Below are 17,352 nucleotides of genomic sequence, written 5' to 3' on the forward strand. Positions count from 1 at the left end.
AGAGACAGAGAGAGAGACAGAGAGAGACAGAGACAGAGAGAGAAGAGGTGAGAAGAGAAGAGATGAGATCTATGTTTGAATATTGAACTTCAACCAGAGTTGCTTAACCTAAGGTCCAAAGACCCTATTATAAGAGGTCAAGGTCTATGGATAGATTTCATGGGGTCTGTAAACTTTGATGGGAAAAATATACCTGTATTTCAATATAATTGGTTTCCTTTATTTTCCTTTATATATTTTATTTTATTTATTTAAAAACATTATTCTAAGAAGGGGATCATGGGCTTCACCAGACTACCGAAGGTTTCTATGGCACAAAAAAAGCTAAGAACCCCTCCTTTAGACTAAATTGATATGTTGAAGATTTCTCTGGAGGCTCAAGACAATTGTTTAGTCATTTTCAGTCATGTCTAACTCTTTGTGACCCCCTTTTGGGGTTTTCTTTGGCAAAGATATTGGGGTGGTTTGCCACTTCCTTCTCCAGCTCCTTTTTATAGATGAGGAAACTGAGGCAAACAGGTCACGCAGCTATAGGTAGTAAGTATCTGAGGCCAGATTTGAACTCAGGAAAATGAGTCTTCCTGACTCCAGGCCCATTATTCTATCTCCTGTGCCACCCAGCTGCCTAAAGGGGATAGGAGGAAAGTGATAAATACAATCTCCATAATACTTCACACCTTGAGGTCTATCAGATTTGACCTAAAGCTTCCCAGCCAGGGCCTAACACAGAATTTCTCTATCTACACAGTCACAGGTTCTTTGTTAAAAGGCACTTGGGTCAATATAACCAGCCTTATCTCTCCTCCCTGCCCAAGCTATGGGGCTCTCCCTGAAAAGCAGAGTACTCTGCCAGGGCAGTCTGACTCAACCTGTCTGCCTACATAGAGCTCTGCCACCTCTATCCAGAAGCATTTCCCTCCTCCTCAGCCCCACCTATCCACCAAGGTAGCTTTGGGGCCACAGGACAGACCAGACAGGGTCACCCAGGAATCTGATTCAGGAGAATGGACTAATGTAGGAGGTGGAGTCCCCTGTCACCCATGGGACATTCCTGGCTACACTCCATGCTGCCGTATTGAGCAATATTTTCTCTTTGTTCCTTTAAAACAAACATTCTTAACCTGGGGTCTGAGCAATTCTTTAAAAAACAACCTTGATAATTGTGTTTCAATATAATAGGTTTTCTTTATAATCTTGTGTATTTTGTATATTTAAAACTATTATTCTGAGAAAGGGCCCATAGGCTTTACCCTACTGCTAAAGGGGTCCATGATCCCAAAAAAGTTAAGACCCCCTGCTAAAGGTAAAGGCTCCTCCAGTGTGTTTAGAGCTGTATCTCTGAGGCAGAGGTATGCACTACATGTGGGCAGAGTGTGGTGTAGTGATCTGTCGAGCCTGTCTCCTCCTATCCATCCTCTGCTTCCCAGACTATTCAGCCTGAGGTCTGGGACCTGTGAGGATTTAGGGGAGTGTCTAGTGCCTGTGACTTGGAGGGAAAAAATAATGGGACAAGGGAGGGAAAGGAGCAGGAGAGATAGTGAGAAGTGTGTGTGAATGGGGTGATGGTGGATGGGGAGAGGAGAGACTGCAGAAAAAGTTTGGAAGAAGCTTTATTTGCCTTTCTTTTAGGGAGGGGTGATCCTGACCTCTTTGACCCTGACAACAGAGTCAGAACAAAGGCAAAGAGGAAGAACTGGGACTGGGACAACATAGCCCAGAGGGGCAGGCAGGGAGGGATCAGCTGCAGGTGTGAGGAGCCTGGCAGTGGGTAGAGGGGAGGGGAGATGGTAGAATTTTCTGTATGCAGTCAGTGGTCAGGACCATGGAGGGCACCTTTCAGAGCAGTGGGGCCACCCCCACCACTTTTTTTTTTTAACTCACTGCCTGTCTGTCCATCCCTCCATCCATCTGACTGACCCATTGCAGGAGCCCCCAGGGAACCCTGGATCAGGATCCACGGCTCACGGGAGGTCTCCGTCTCCGCTTCCCCCCCACCAGGAGTTTGAGAATGCCGAGGGTGACGACTACACCACCGAGTTCTCCGTGCAGGGGTCTCCGGCCACACAGAATGGCCCCGAGGTGTACATACTACCCCTCACTGAGGTCTCACTTCCCATGGCCAAGCAGCCTGGGCGATCAGGTTAGTCTCATATTAAGAACCCAGGGTGAGCCCTGAAACTGGGACCATCCATTATCCAGATACTCCAAGGACCACCTATTTCCCCACCTCCCCACCTACCCTACCCTCACATTCTTACCCTAAGACTTGGAAAAGATTAGAGATTGTCCTCTAGCCTATACTGAATTGAGAAAAAGTATGGTATAGGTAGGCTGAGGTCTTGTTGGAGACTTGCATGGGAACCCCTTGATCAGCTCTGTCCCTAGGATCTTTATCATAAAGCCTGCTTTGCCTGACTGCCTTCCTCTAAGCATGACTAGGCCTGTTGGTGGCCTTTCCATTTCTTAAGAAATTCTAGATCATGGTAGAATCCTAGGACTAAAGGTCACATGGCACAAAGAAAACTTCAGGTGGCCCTTGGGCCCTCCTGGGCAGTGGCAGAATTTCTTGATGTGGGCGTTGTGCTCTACTCCCCTGGAACACTGGTGGTCCCTGGCCAACATGCTACCTGTTTCTAAGAGGATGTACAAACTTGACAGCTGACTTTAGGTTAAGTGCCTTCACTCCTAACCCTCAGAGGGTAAGCTCCTCAGGGTCCTAGAGTAGGAACAAATGACCTCAGACAGTAGGATCTCAGGGTGAGAGGTCTGCCTATCCTGGATCCCTTTACCTTGACTTTGAGGCTGGGCTTCAGAGCCTAGTGGGACCTGGCCTATCCTAGGGGAACCCCTAAACCAGCTGTCTCTTGTCCCTTTGGCTCCTAGAATCCCTGTTGTTTCTAAGGAAGATGATACACTAAGGTTCCCTGTGTCTTTAAGACTCCATGATGGTCACTACTTGTAAGGGCCAAGTGATCAGGCTAGGAGCTATAAGATTTGGGGCTAGAGGGAACCTTAGAGATCATCTAGACCAGGGGTGGGGAACTTGCGACCTCAAGGCCACATGTGACCCTCTAGGGTCACATGTGGTCCTCTATCCCCTTAATAAAAGGATTTGTTCTGTAAAAAAACTCCATCAAAAGGCCGCACCCAAGGACCACATGTGGCCATTTGGATCTGGTCTAACCCCTCACTTTACAAGTGAGGAATCTGAGACCCAGAGAGTCAGTCTTTCAGTCTGTCAACAAACATTTATTAAGCATTTTCTATGTATTAGGCACCATGCTAAGCACTGAGGATACAAAGAAAGGTTAAAAAACAAAAGCCAACAAACCAAAAAATCCTTCCAAAAACTCACTGTTCTCAGATAGAAAACGTTTCTAATGGGAAAAACAAATAAGTGATTTTTATGAGTTCACACATGGAGTGAATAATAGGGCTGGGATTTCAACCCAGGTCCTCTCATTCCAGATTCAGGGGTTTTGTCCTTATGCTGTGCTGGTAGGTAAAAGCCCTTCCCTTCTCCGGAGCTGTCCTTTCAAGAGAGGGAGAATGGGTACTGCGATCCTGGGCAGCGCCAGCTTCATCTTTCCTGGCGCAGGACCACAGTCTTTCACAGTTGTGGAGTATGAGAGGTTAGGAGAGATATATAACCTCTAGGTCCTTCTGCACAGACCCCTTTCCCTGCCCCACCCAGGGGAGCACTTAAGGTTTGGGGGAGATGGGTAGAAGATGGACTTTTCTGTGTCATCTCTGCCATCCCTAATCACCATGGGCCTATTCTAGTTAAAACTGAAAAAGACCCCTTCCCAGTGCCAGCCAGTTTCCCCCATGCCAACCAGGTGGCTAACTAAGAAAGATCTATGTGTAACCAAGACTCAGAAGATATACCAGCCTTAGCCTGGTGGCTTCCATATGTCTGGAGTTAATGTGTAGGTACACATCTTTCAAAAGAGAGTCGGCTCTCCCACTGTCTTTATCCTTTGGCCCAGAGCCAGGGGTTATATCAGAGAAGAAGGAAGAAACCTTTACCTGCCCAGAAGGGACAGCTGTTAAGGGGACAGAAGGAAAGAAAGTTTGGGGTTAAAGTCTAAGCCATATTTTATTTTATGTGACCTTGTCCTACTAGGAAGGCCCCTTTAGGATATTGGGTTGGGGAGGGGGAGAAGCAAGACATTGTTCCCTTGCTGTTGAGTGGCACTCACCCCAACTCTATGCCATCCTGTGACCTCTGAACTGGGCAGGCCAAGAGGCCCGGGAGATTCTGCAAGTCCCTTGGACTCCTGGAAAGAAGGCAGAACCATTCCTAGCTCATTTCTTCCCCTCCTCCCAAACTCCTACCCCACCCAATGATTGTGGACATGAGCCCAGGCCAACCACACAGCCCCTTTGGCCATTGTGCCCGCACCGGGCAGCTCGTCCACACACAGAGGCGCTTTTCTTGTGTTCTGTGAGCCTCATGGGGTGTGGGACCCATGAATCTGTCCTTTCAGCCTAAGAGGAGTGGGTGGGCCGGAAAGGGGGTTGGGGGCTTGTTCCCAGTGGTGCTTTGTAATTTGTGGAGTGAGGTGGGGGTGGGAGAACAAGGTACTTTTTCACTGTTTCTTCTGTCAGAAGGCTGGATTCTTCCACCACAGTGGGAAAGGGGCCAGGACTGAGACTTGCCCTGACCAGGATACTCATTCTCTAGGTGCTTTCTGTATCCCACCTGCTGAATACTGAGGGTTCCTGCAGGCACTGTACTGACCCTTGCTCTCCCTCAGTTTCCCTTTCCTTAGGTACTGAAGAGCTTTATCACTTCAAGTTGCCTCCCCTAGTTCTGTGACTTCTCCATCACCATCCTTGAGCATGGTCCCAGGGTCTCTGACCACCTGTAGGAGGTTGGTCTGATTTACTGCCTTCCCTGAATTGGGGGTAGGACTGTAAGACTCCAGTGAACACCCCAGAAGAGAGGTGGGATAGGGGTTTCATATTTAGAGCAGCCCCATCCCCATGACTAAAGTTGTCTGAGGGTTGCATAATATATGTCAAGTGTGATATGGGGGCAGACTGGAGGGGTTAAAAAAGAGAGATAGGCAGGTTTTCCTAAGTCATCTTCTACCCTCTGGACTTTGGGAGTGTAAGCCTTCCAAGGGGGACATTCTGATCTCAGAATTGAGCTGCCTGTTAGGGGTTCTGAGGGGCTCTGTGTCAGGCAGCTGTTGTCAGAGAGATAAGGAGGCTGTGGGCAGGAGCAGATAATGTAAGCTCATCTCCCACCTGTCCTTCCTAAATTTAGACTCTGAACTGGAATGGGAAAATAGTTTTTTCATCATTATTTCCACCAATCTCTAACTGAACTTGGGCATTTCCTTCACTTATGTATTAAAAAATTATTCTGAGAAGGGGTCCATAGATTTCACCAGATGGCCAAAAGGTTATGAACTCCTGCCCTGGGCCACAGTGTGTGTGCCCTCCTCAGTCCCTTTTACTAAGGGAAAAAACAAGGGTGACAGACTCCCCAAATCCTTGCCCACCCTCCTCCAACTCAGGCTTGGGTCCAAGTTATCTCTCTGGCACATAGTGGGAACTTCTAGAAATTTCAGTTGTAATGCCACTCCATTACTCTGCCCCTCCCTTTGTCTACTTAGAGTTTCCAGGAAAATGAAAAAAAAAAAGTCTGAAAGCCAAATGCTTGCCCACTGAAAGAAGGCGAGATTGTAAACCCAAGGTCCTCCAGTACTTTTTAGGTATAACATCTGCTGTCTGGAGAGCAGTCCTTAGCAGGCAGGGAGAGATGAGATCGGAGACCTAGAGTTGGAAGGGGTTCAAGGCCCATTGAGTCCAGCCCCTTCATTTTGCAGATGAGGGAACTGAAGCACGAAAGGAATTCAGTTACTTCTCCAGAAGTCCCACGTCTGGTCTCCAAGGGCTTTGAACTCAGGCCTCCCTGACTCCAGGGCTCTATCCCCTAATTTATGATGCCTTATATATCAAATAACGATAATAGTAATAGCATTTCTATAGTTTTGAGGTTTGTAAAGTACTTTATATATGCTAACTCATTTGATCCTCACAATAATTCTGAGGGAAAGATTGTTATTTTCCTCACTTTTGCAGATGGGGAGACTGAGACAGAGAGAGCTTAATTAAGTGACTCCCAGGGTCACAAAGCTAAGTGGCTAGAGCAGGATTAAAACTCAAGTTTTCCTGACCCTTGAGTACTGTGTTCTATCTACCAAGCCACCTAGTTACTCCAGTCCAAGGTGATTCCTGATCACCCAGTTCCATTCCTCACTCCCCACCCTTGACAGGTGGGAAATCTAAGGAGAGAGGAAGGAATTTGATCATGGTTGATCTCACCCTAAGATGCCTGAGTCCCAGGTCTAATGCTCTGACTCTTTACTTTATTTGCCCTCATCTTCAGGGAAGAGTCCTCCCCTTTCCCCTTTTAAAAGGTTCTCCAGATGTGTTATTCTTTCTCTCAGATTAAATGCAAGAATGAGCTTTAGTGATAAGTATACAAAGGACCTGCTGCCTTTCCACCCCAACTTGGTTCTAGAATTTCTTGAAAATCTTTTAGCACTTGTGGAAATTCTAGGGCTGACAGGCCATGTAGGAGGAATTCCTTCTGATAGAGAGTTGGTTTGGCCTTAAAAGGCGAGGTAGACAAGGGGTAGGTTTGAGGACTCATTTTTCTTTCTACTTCCTGCTGTAGATTATTGATTGAGGGAAGGGTACTTACAGGCCCCTGAGTAATCCCCCTCATTATAAAGACTAGGAAGCTGAGGCCCAGAGAGTTTAAATGTCTTGCAAAATCTCACATGGACAGAACTGGAATATGAACCCAAGTCCTCATACTATTTCCACTGTACCAGACCGCCCCAGACCAATAGGAGTCATTTTAGTTTTGTTCTCATTTCTAGTACTACATTATTTGTGATGTGCAGCCCATATTCGAGTGTACGAAGACTTGATAGTTACATCCTTTAAGGGCTGTCCTCACTTGGTGGTCAGAAATGAGAAAAAAAAAAAGAGAAAGGGTGACCACATTAAACTTGCCTGGCTTCAAATGCTGGGAGAGCCAGATTCAGGGTGAGAAAACACTCTCAAAGCAGGCTGTGTAATTCCCAACAATCAAGGCCTTGGAGAGTCTCAAAGGGCTTAAACAAAAAGAGGAGGGTGCTGTATGCCTGCTTGCCTTCAGAGGAATCCACATTGGTACCCCCAAGTTTCTGAAATAAAAATTAGAATGGTATATCTGGAACAAAGGAGTGAAAGAACTCTCTTGCTCTGTTTCTCCTGCCCCAGGAAACTTCTCCCAGAGCCCTACAGGCGTGTTCAAGGCCAGTTCTTACACCAGAATCAGGAACAGGTGGAAGATGGTGGTGCTCAGGGATGCCCTGGCAGACCGAGAAATTGGGATTTTAATTTTAATTTATAGTTGTACCCTTCTTGCCCTCTCATCCCTGCTCCTTTTCCCCATACCACAAAGCCCTGGGATATGGCCAGGTTTAAAAGAGGCTTCTGTGAATAGCTTCCAAAATCTGGGACCTATAGGAAGAAGCAGCAGGCCTTCATCCCCCCATTAAATGGCAAGTGAAGAAATAATATATTTCTCTCAGAGTCAAAGAATGTCAGGGCAGGAAAAGACCTTAGAAATCATCTAATTCCATCCCTTTGTTTTATAGAGGAAGTCACTGAGGCAAAGCAATTCTCCAAGAGCCTATGATTGAGTAGCTGTCCAGATTTCTAGTGCCAGGCTTTCCTTCAGCACGTCATGGGGGGGGGGGGGAGCTCCAAGATAGAAAACTCTGAAATGTTCCTGTTATCTTTGTTAAAGCATCAGGGATTCGGAGATTCTATCTTCAACTATCTTGTCGTTTTGGGGACTTGGGTTCTTGGGGTCTAATTGGGGTGAAGGGCTTAAGAAAACGTCTCTTGAGTACCCAGGGGTCTGATTCCTGAAAGGAAGATAAGTGCTGTCCACCCTGCCCTCCTTCCTCTTAGGCTGAGGGGCCCCAAGAAGAGACTGGAGTGTTTGCCTGAAATCTCCAATACTCACCGCTCTCCCCTCCAGTAAACAAGGGTGATGTGTGTGGGAACAGAATTCAGAGCATGCCAGGAAGAACTAGAGGGAGTCAGGGCATATACCAGGGTCCAACAACAGGCCCCCTCCCTCAGGATTGTGCCGGGTGCGGCCGCCACTGACCTCACCCAGGCCTGGTTTGGGGTGGGAGGGAGGCCAGGAGAGAATGGGGCCAGTGTGTCCCGTGTAGGGCTGTGCCAAGCAGTCCCCAACAATAGGCCTTTGGTGGGGCTGGAATGTCACTGAAGTGATTGGGTTGGAGGAATGTCAAAGTGTTCCCCATCTTTCTCACCCTCTGTCCTCCTACACTGGGGCTGGAGGGGGTGGGTGGGCAGCATCATCAGCAACTTGCCCAAACAACACTGTCTGCCTGATGCTGCCCACTTAGTGGGCTCTGGACCTTGCCATCTTCTGCATTCACTTTCTGGGCTCTTACCTTTTCACTGATCCAGGCTACTCGCCCTACCGATGCCATGATAGGATACCCAGAATAGCTCGCTTGATGCGCCACCTCCCAGGCAGCTAGCTTTCTTCCTTTAGAAGCTATTGCTGTCCCTGAACAGTGGGAGATGCTTAGTGATCCTTAATGAGCCCTCACCAGCCCCATGGTTACTCTGGGAGCCTCCTAGATGTGGACTCTTTCCTGGGTGACTCCCAGGCCTTCCTGGCTTTCTTGGGGCCCTCCTGAAGACGCCAGGGGTTTTGGTGTCATTCTTCTTGGGCCCGCCCACAATGGGACCCCCGAACTGAGGTCAAGTGACCAAAACTGGATGGTGCTGGTTGAAGAGAAACTGGGAGGGCAGGAGGGGAACCACTGAACCTAGCCTCCTCTATTACAGTTCAGCTGCTCAAGTCTACAGACCTGGGACGCTACAGCCTCCTGTACCTGAAGGAGATTGGCCATGGCTGGTTTGGGAAGGTGAGTTCTTTTGGATCGTGGTTTTCTCTGTCTTTCTTTTGCTCTACCCCCAGCCCCAACCATGGCCCTCAGGACCCAATGTTTCCTAGAAGGAAATAACCTTAATGGTGGAGATGCAGGCATTTGACTTAGAATGGAGGTTAGATAATTCCTTGAGGACCCCATAGCATGCTTTGTCAAAGAATCTCAAAACATTTTCAGTCTATTTCCTCAGTGGCCCAGTACCTTCCCTCTAGATTTGGAGGTGAGGAAGCAGGAAAGGGTGGGAGACTCTTACGCTGAGGTGCTGCCGTGAGTCAGTCAGCAGTAGGGCCCAGTTCCCTGCATGTCCACACACTGGGGCCTCCGTGCTGCCCCAGTCTGAGTTCTGACCCTGGGGACACCCAGCTTGGGGCCCCCTGAATTAGAACTGCCCCTTACAGTGGGATCCTTAATACCCTGCTGTCTGTGCCTTTTACCCTTCTCTGGGGGACAGGTAGGTGGCCCCATCTTGCCAAGGCCCAAGAACCTGGCCTGGCCTTGGACTGCAGCTGATGAAGGAGGTAATTCTGAGGGATGTTGGCGCTGTACTTTGCAAAGGAGTCTCAGCACTATGTTCCCCTGACTCTCAGCTCTGTTAATTCGACTCCCTTTTGCTTGCCTTTCTCTACTCCTCTTTGCCCCACAGACCTCCGTTAAAATCTGTCTCGCCGAATCACCTCCCACCCCAGGGTTGGGAGGGGAACGCAGAGAAGTAGTTTGGGAAGGTGAGCTACTGATCCCTTAGGGAGGGATTGATAGGACAGTCCCCACCCCAAGTCCCACTGTGAATGCATTGGAGCTCTCCCTTGAGTCCTGGGCTGGAGAGGACCCAGGGCAAAAGCAAAGGCTTGCTAGATGTAATGGTTTCAGGGAGGACAGGACTGGAAAGAGGACCTTCCTCGGAGGTCTGGGTCAGTTGAACAGGCTTCTGCACCACCAGGGAGGCCACGTAAAAGAAGTCCCTAAACCTGGAGTGCAATATCACTTCTTACAGCCAGGATCCTGGTAGCTCCCAGCCAGCCTCTGGGCATTAACCAGAGGCCGGCTTCCAATACAAGTCAGTCTTCAGAAAGGAGCAGGACAGTGGGCTCCCTCCCTAGGCTGGTGCTGCCCTTTGCCCAGCAGCTGAGCCCCTCCTTCACCACCACGCCTGTGTTATGGGGACCTGTCAGTCAAGGGGTGGGAGGGGGGTGTGGGTGGGTGACGACCCTGTTTCCTGCCCATGCAGGTATTCCTGGGTGAGGTCAATTCAGGCATCAGCAGCACCCAGGTGGTGGTAAAGGAGCTGAAGGTGAGCGCCAGTGTTCAGGACCAGATGCAGTTCCTGGAGGAGGCCCAGCCATACCGGTAGGTGGAGGTGGCCACACCCAGCCGTTCACAGCAAGGAGGGTGTTGTGGGCTGTGCAGAGGGGGAGATGGTGGGGACCAGAGCCTGCATCACAGCTGGCTTGGATCCTAGAAAAGAAAGGAGTTAGTGTTGATATCAAAGCAGGTACCAGCGACATCTGGTGGACAAAGAGAATAATCCCAGGCTCAGCCAGAGAGTTGAGTTGGGGAATGCTTTTCCCTCAAGGTTGCATGTGGGGACCTTGGTAATCTGATCATTATTCGCTAGGGCCCCAGGTCTGGAGCACCCTTTCCCCATATGTTGCCCCAGTGGAATTCATCCTTTTCCCACAGGGCTCTTCAGCACAGTAACCTGCTTCAGTGTCTGGCCCAATGTGCAGAGGTGACGCCGTACCTGCTGGTGATGGAGTTTTGTCCACTGGTGAGTCAGGGGCTCCCTGCTCTGCCTCTCTCCCTTAGGTCGGGGGCTCTTTGCCTTTTTTCACGGACCTCTTGGCAGTCTGGTAACACCTGTGGACTGCTTCACAGAACTTTTTTTTTTTTGGAGGGGGGAGGCGGAGCAATTGGTGTTAAGTGACTTTCCTAAGGTCACACAGCCAGTAAGTGTCAAGTGCCTGAGTTCAAATTTGAACTCAGGTCCTCCTGAGTACAGGGTCGCTGCTATATTCATTGCGCCACCTAGCTGCCCCTACAATATTTCTTTAAAGCATTAAATAAAACACATTGTATTACAAAGGATGCCCTCCAGATGTTGTTATCAAAAAGACCTGTTCACAGACCTCAGGTTAAGAACCCTTACTCTTTTTCTTGGGGTAAAACCACCTTTTGGTCCTCGGCTTGGAGCAAGATCAAGAGCCACCAGATTAGACCAAGTCAATTGATGTCTGGGGGCTTAGTCCTGTAGATTCAGTTGGGTGACCAGTCCATTCCGGGACTTTCTTGGAGCAAATACTCCATTTACTATAACTCTAAAAGGTCCAGAGAATTCTGGTTACATTGATTTGGATCTGTAAGACCAGATAACACGATTTAAGTCCTGAGAGACCCCACACCTAACTAGACATTCTCGGGAGCGTCCTGCATCCCTGATTAGTGGGAGCAGAGCAGACCCACTGGGAAAGCTTGGGGTGGCGCCAGTCACAGCCTAAACTCTTCAACCTCAGCCAGAATTGATCTGGCTGTGAGTGGTGGGGCTTGCCCACAGGTTCCTAGGAGCTTGTCTGTTATGGCTAGAGAATTTCCTTGGCCCTCTAACAAAACATCTGTGGTTTGGTTGCGGGGAGCGGGGGGGACATGTGGACCACCATCCCTCTTAAAGTACTCCAAGCCATGTTTTAGTGATTTTCAGTCATGAGGGCCCTCCCCTCTCCCTATTATTGTGTTGTATCATAGCTTTGTAAATCAGAAGCAAACATTTTACCATCTTATGAGTGAGTGACTTAACTAGATTCAGTCTCAACTATTTCTGCCAGTAAAGTGGCACCAAAATTGATAAAATAGTCCTGTCCCCAGATTAAATTTGTATTTCTGAGCATTGAATAGAAGATTAGGTCTCTTCTAGTTTAACTTCAGTACAGGGTTGGGTCTTAGTTATCTGTATGCACATTGTTTATTTTGTAAAGTATCCACAGAAACTGCTTAATCCAAAGGCAGCTGAGTATCACAATAGATAAGACCTGAGCTCAAATCCACTCTCACATTCCTACTGAGTGACCTTAGGCAAGTCACTTAACCTTTCTGTCTCAGTGTCCTCATCTGTAAAAAGGGCATTATAATAGCACACCCAAGAATTATGATGATAATCAAATAAGATAATTTGCAAAGTGCTTTGCAAACCTTAAAGCATTAGCTTTTATTATTATATAGCTCTTGATCTAGGCAGCTAGGTGTCTAGGTGGATGGAGTGCCAGCCAGTCAGGAAGTCTCATCTTTCTGATTTAAAACCTGCCCTCAGGCATATACAAGCTGTGTGACCCTGGGCAAGTCACTTAAACCTGTTTGCCTCAGTTTCCTCATCATCTGTAAAATGAGCTGGAGAAGGAAATAGCAAACTGCTCCATTTTTTTTGCTAAGAAAACCCCAAATGGGGTCACGAAGAGTTAGACAGGACTGAAATGACTGAACAAGAACAGCAAACCCCTTGAACTATGATACCGAGAGAAAGAAGGGGAGAAGTATTCCAGGCAGAGGGTAACAGAATGGCCCAAAGTATGCATGATATAATTGGTGCATCATCTGGACCAAAGTGGAAAGTATGGATAAGAGTTATAGGAAATAAGGTCAGAGAAGCCAGAAGGTGCCAAATTGTGAAAAGCCTTAAATGTTGGACTGGGAGTTTAACCATTGTGAGCAGAATTCTGTATTCACAAAAGTGGTGTTTTAGAAAAATAAGCAAATCATTGTGTAGAAGGAATTGAAGTATCCAGAGATTAGAGGCAGGGAAAAGGGGTAGAAAATTATCACCATTGTCTTAAGCAAAAACTGATAAAGACCTGGAAAGAGGGTAGTGGCAGTGAGAGGAAAAAGGAGGGAGAAGGAAAGAGAGAGGAAAGGGAGGACCCTGGTTTTGGGATTAGATACTGTTTACACGCACACTACTGTTCCTTTCTACTACAATTTAAAAAATAATTCTTGTTGTATTTTTTTTCTTAAACTCTTAGGAAATCAGTAAAATCACATATGAAATTCTGTGGCACATTTAGGTTTAGGAGTTGGACAAAGGCCTATCCATTTTCTGCATATAACTAGAGAGGGTTTCTACTCCTTCCCATCCTAAGAGTAAATCATCTCTGCTGCACCAGTCTTCTTCAGTCTAGTGTGGTGCAACAAAAACTACTTTACCTCAGGTTCATGGATTTATTATCCATGATTAGTATTAACCATTATTATTAGAGATTACCTATGTAATTGCAAGCTAAAGAAACTGATTTTTTGTTGTAAAAATTTTTGTGTACTTTTTTCAAATTACATTTAAAACATCACCCATTCCTATAAAAACAGTAGAAACTATAGGAATCAATGGAGTTTTTCTTAAAATGTTAAGTAGTATCTATCTAAAACCATCAGCAACCATTATCTGTAATGGGGATAAACTAGAAGCCTTCCCAATATGATCAGGGTTGAAGCAAGGGTTGCCCATTACCACCACTATTATTGAAAAAATGTTAGCCATAGCAATAAAAAAAGAAAAAGAAATGGAAGGAATTAGAATAGGTAATGAGGAAGCAAAACTATCACTTTGCAGATGATACTGTGGTATACCTGAAGAATCCTAGAGAATCAACTCAAATTACATGTAAAAACAATTTTTAAACTTTTTTAAATTTTGAGTTCCAAATTCTCTCCAAAGTCTCTCCCTCCCTACTGTCCCCCCCTTCCTAGAGACAGTTGGTGATTAGATATAAATTATACATGTGTAGTCATGCAAAACATATTTCCATATTTTTGTTGTTATTAGTCTTTTCAGTCATATCCAACTCTTCACAACCCCATTTGAGGTTTTCTTGGCAAAGATATTGGAGTGGTTTGCTATTTCCTTCTCCAGCTTTTTTTTTTTTACAAATGAGGAAACTAAGACAAACAGGGTTAAGTGACTTGTTTAGAGTCACACAGCTAGCAAGTATCTGAGACTGGATTTAAACTCTGGGAATCAAGTCTTCCTGACTCCAGGCCTGGCACTCTCCACTAGGTCACCTAGCTGCCCTATTACCATATTAGCTACGTTGCAAAAGAAAACATAGTACTGATCCCCCCAAAACAAAACAAAACAAAAACAACCCAACCAAACAAGAAAAAAAATTTTTTTTAAGTATGTTTCACTCTGCATTCAGACTCCATCTGTTCTTTCTCTAGAAATAGATAGATAGCATTTTTCATCATAAGTCCTTTGGAATTGTCTTGGATCATTGTATTGCTGAGAATAGCTAAGTCATTCACAGACGCTGATTTTTACCAATTTTAACAAATATGCTGGCTTTATCTAATTTTAATGAATATGGTATCTAAATAAGTGTCATCTTTAAAGTAATCACCATCAGCATTTACTCATTCGTTCCCCAAATGCTGGCATTACTCAGCACATTCCCAGAACCTCAGAGTCAGAAGATTTAGGTCAAAGTCTTGCTGACAGTTATTACTTGGGCAGCCTTGGGAGTAGTCACTTAACTTTCCTGGGCCTCAGTTTCCTCATCTGTAAAATAAGAAGGTTCAACGAGGTGGTCTCAGAGGACTTTTCCAGTTCTGGGTCTCTGTGTTCCTGTGACCTTCAGAGCAGGTTAATGAACCACACAAGGAGAGCTAACACCTTGATTCATACTCTTGGATACCAGGACCAGCTGGCCTTGGGTCCCTTCCAATGCAGAGACATTATGATTCTGAAATACTCGAACCTTGTATGTCATGGTCATGTCACAAGAACACAGAGCATAATAGATTCAGAAACCAGTAGATTCATCTGAACTTTAAACTGTCTCACTGTGATCTCTTGGTCTGAGATGTTTCAAAACAGACACCCAGCCAGCCCATTTTCCATTTAGTTTCGTCTTCTGTCTTGATCTCCCACAAAGTACAATAATAATAATGGTCATTACTACTGCAAGCATTTATATAGAGCTTTATAAATATCTCGTTTGAATTTCATAATTACTCTGTGAGGTAGGAGCTGTTATTGTCCTCCTTTTACAGATGAGGACACTGAGGCCAAGCAAAGTTAAGTGACTTGCCCAGGGTCACATGACTAGTATCTGAGGAGGGATTTTGACCTCAGGTCTTCCTGATTCCAAGTCCAGGACTCTAACCACTATCCCACATAGCTGCCTGTTTTCTTGTTGGTACCCACCCAACTTGAGGTCCTTGCCTGGCCAAAATCCTTCCCCCAACCCAAGGAATTGCTTTGTTTTGTTTTTTCCTTTTCTAGTCCCCAGCTCTTACTCTCAGTTTAGGGTAGGCCCTCTCCCTGCCTATATCATTGAAGGCTTTGTTCTAAGGTTTCTCTTCTTTAGAAGTAACTTTTTCTCGTAACTGCTTTCTCCTTAAGCTCTCCCAGGATACAGACTTTTTTTTTTGTCTTAGAGGAACCAGAAGGGCATTTCTCATTACCCTTTTAGCCCTTAGTAGCTTAGTGTATTGTAGAATATTGTAATAATATTCTGTTATCCTGACCCAAAAGGCAGCTTGTCAGATGGACAGTAGGAGCTCTGTGCTCACCCATGCTGACCTTGGCTCTCCCCATCCCTGCATGCCTACTCCAGGGAGCTGGGAATATAATTCTGGGGTCACTCTTTGGCAGGGAGACCTCAAGGGCTATCTGCGCAGCTGCCGGGTGGCAGAGTCCATGGTCCCAGATCCCCTGACTCTGCAGCGGATGGCTTGCGAGTTGGCATGTGGAGTCCTACACCTACACAAGAACAACTACGTGCACAGGTGAGCTGGAAACTGGTACCTTTCCTTGGCTTTAGGTAGAGGGCCCACATTGACAGGGCTGGTGGCAGCAGGAGGAGTAGAGGTAGGGAGGCAGGAGCGTCAGAGTTATATCCTGAGATAGTGGTTTGGTGACACTGCCTCTTCTCTTCTCCTAAGCTGGGGAGATTTGAATCTCTACTGTCTAACTAGAAAAGAGATTGGGGAGCTAGGAACCGCCCCCCTGCCATTCTTCTCCCCACTTGCGATGCCTGCCTTTCTCTGCCTTCCATTCCTTTCCAACATGCTCTTTTCTTCCCTGCCCTATGGATTTGGGGAGAATTTGCCCTGGATTTCACTAGGTTGTACTTGGTGACCTGGGTCCGAGGTTCTTTGCCAAGCATAGGCTTCTCCTTCCCAAAGTCTTCTGTGTCGGGTTAGCTCACCTCTTCTGGGATTTGTCTTCTGCTTGCTGAGGGAACTCCTGGGAACCATTGCAGTGAGATGTACTGTTCTTTGCCTCCAGGATGGACTGGAGAAGGAATAAGGTGATGAATGAAGGATTTAGATTAGACAGAGGAAGGAAATTCCTGACGGCAAAAGCTATGCCCCCTTGGCTCTGGTGGGAAGCTGTGTGGATATAGGTTCTCTAGGCCTTTAAAAGCAGGATTGAGTCCCATGTAGCTGGACTGGCTTAGAAGGGGTTTTACCTCAAGGCTGAGAATCCTTTGAAGTCCCTAAGGTTAGCATTTAGAATTGAAGGGTATCCTCATTTTATAGATGAGGAAACAGGTCCAGAGGTGGGTAGTAACTTGCTCAGAGCCACACAGGTAGTAACAGAGCCAGGATTTGAACCAGGCCTTCTGACTCCAAATCCAGCACTCTCTCCCACAATGCCATGCCCCTGCCTACCACCCTGCCAGCTCGAGGATTCTCTGATTCTGATTCTTCCAGGATGCACGAGTGGCCATGGGGGCAGCCTCTCCCCCAAGCACCACTGCTCACCTTGGTCTTCCTCCCCAACAATATCCTGATGCTGAGTGAGCGGCACACAGAGACTCCAGCATCAGTGATTTTGTTGAAGAGGGTGGCTGCCAGCTTCTTCCTGACCTGCACTGCCCCCTCTCCCTGAGGCCTGTCCCGGGAGCAGGAAGAGGAGTCCCGTTCTTGGATCCTGCCCCCACACCCAGGACATGCTGCTGCCCGGAACCCTGTAGCTTGCTTGGAGCATGGCGGCCTTGGAACGTCCCAGCTGGGAGGCCAGCTCTGCACCCCTCTACTCTCCCAACCCAGCCAAGCCACATGTCTCTTCTAGGTGCTCTGGCTTTGTCAGTGAAGAGCTCGGAGCCTCGGACCCAGACCACCATAGACATTCCTTTGCATACAAACTGGTGTTGGCCAAGGGCAGCAGGGGGAGTCCACTTCTCCTGAGTAATCTCAGCCTCTTCTCCCATGGGTCCATTTCATAGGAGAGTAAACTTAACAAATTTTAAGTTCACTTCTCTTCCTTCCCTTCCTTCCTTCCCTTCCCTTCCTTCCTTCCTTCCTTCCTTCCTTCCTTCCTTCCTTCCTTCCTTCCCTTCCCTTCCCTTCCCTTCCCTTC

At 47.0% G+C, this 17,352-nt stretch overlaps 1 protein-coding gene and 1 long non-coding RNA gene across 6 annotated transcripts in view; one reads left to right on the top strand and one right to left on the bottom strand.

Moving 5' to 3' along the window:
* The window catches only part of LOC138142961 (uncharacterized), a 12,096-nt gene extending 5,659 nt beyond the window's left edge, over nucleotides 1-6,437 (bottom strand). Inside the window, exon 1 of the long non-coding RNA XR_011163568.1 lies at nucleotides 4,203-6,437. This is a non-coding gene — a long non-coding RNA (uncharacterized lncRNA). The remainder of the gene's footprint in view (nucleotides 1-4,202) is intronic.
* Nucleotides 1-17,352, top strand: part of AATK (apoptosis associated tyrosine kinase) — a 224,685-nt gene that overhangs the window by 185,888 nt on the left and 21,445 nt on the right. For 2 of the 5 annotated variants that reach the window (XM_069064086.1, XM_069064089.1), the window contains 5 exons: nucleotides 1,927-2,140; nucleotides 8,905-8,984; nucleotides 10,234-10,352; nucleotides 10,686-10,773; nucleotides 15,640-15,773. In XM_069064086.1, coding sequence (XP_068920187.1) covers nucleotides 1,927-2,140; nucleotides 8,905-8,984; nucleotides 10,234-10,352; nucleotides 10,686-10,773; nucleotides 15,640-15,773 — 635 coding nt within the window. The remainder of the gene's footprint in view (nucleotides 1-1,926; nucleotides 2,141-8,904; nucleotides 8,985-10,233; nucleotides 10,353-10,685; nucleotides 10,774-15,639; nucleotides 15,774-17,352) is intronic. The other 3 variants (XM_069064088.1, XM_069064090.1, XM_069064091.1) reach the window with 2 other exon arrangements.

The sequence above is a fragment of the Petaurus breviceps genome, unplaced genomic scaffold (assembly GCF_028583685.1).
Source record: "Petaurus breviceps papuanus isolate PSGF00001 unplaced genomic scaffold, PetGlider_PUasm1.0 90617, whole genome shotgun sequence".
Taxonomy (NCBI): domain Eukaryota; kingdom Metazoa; phylum Chordata; class Mammalia; order Diprotodontia; family Petauridae; genus Petaurus; species Petaurus breviceps.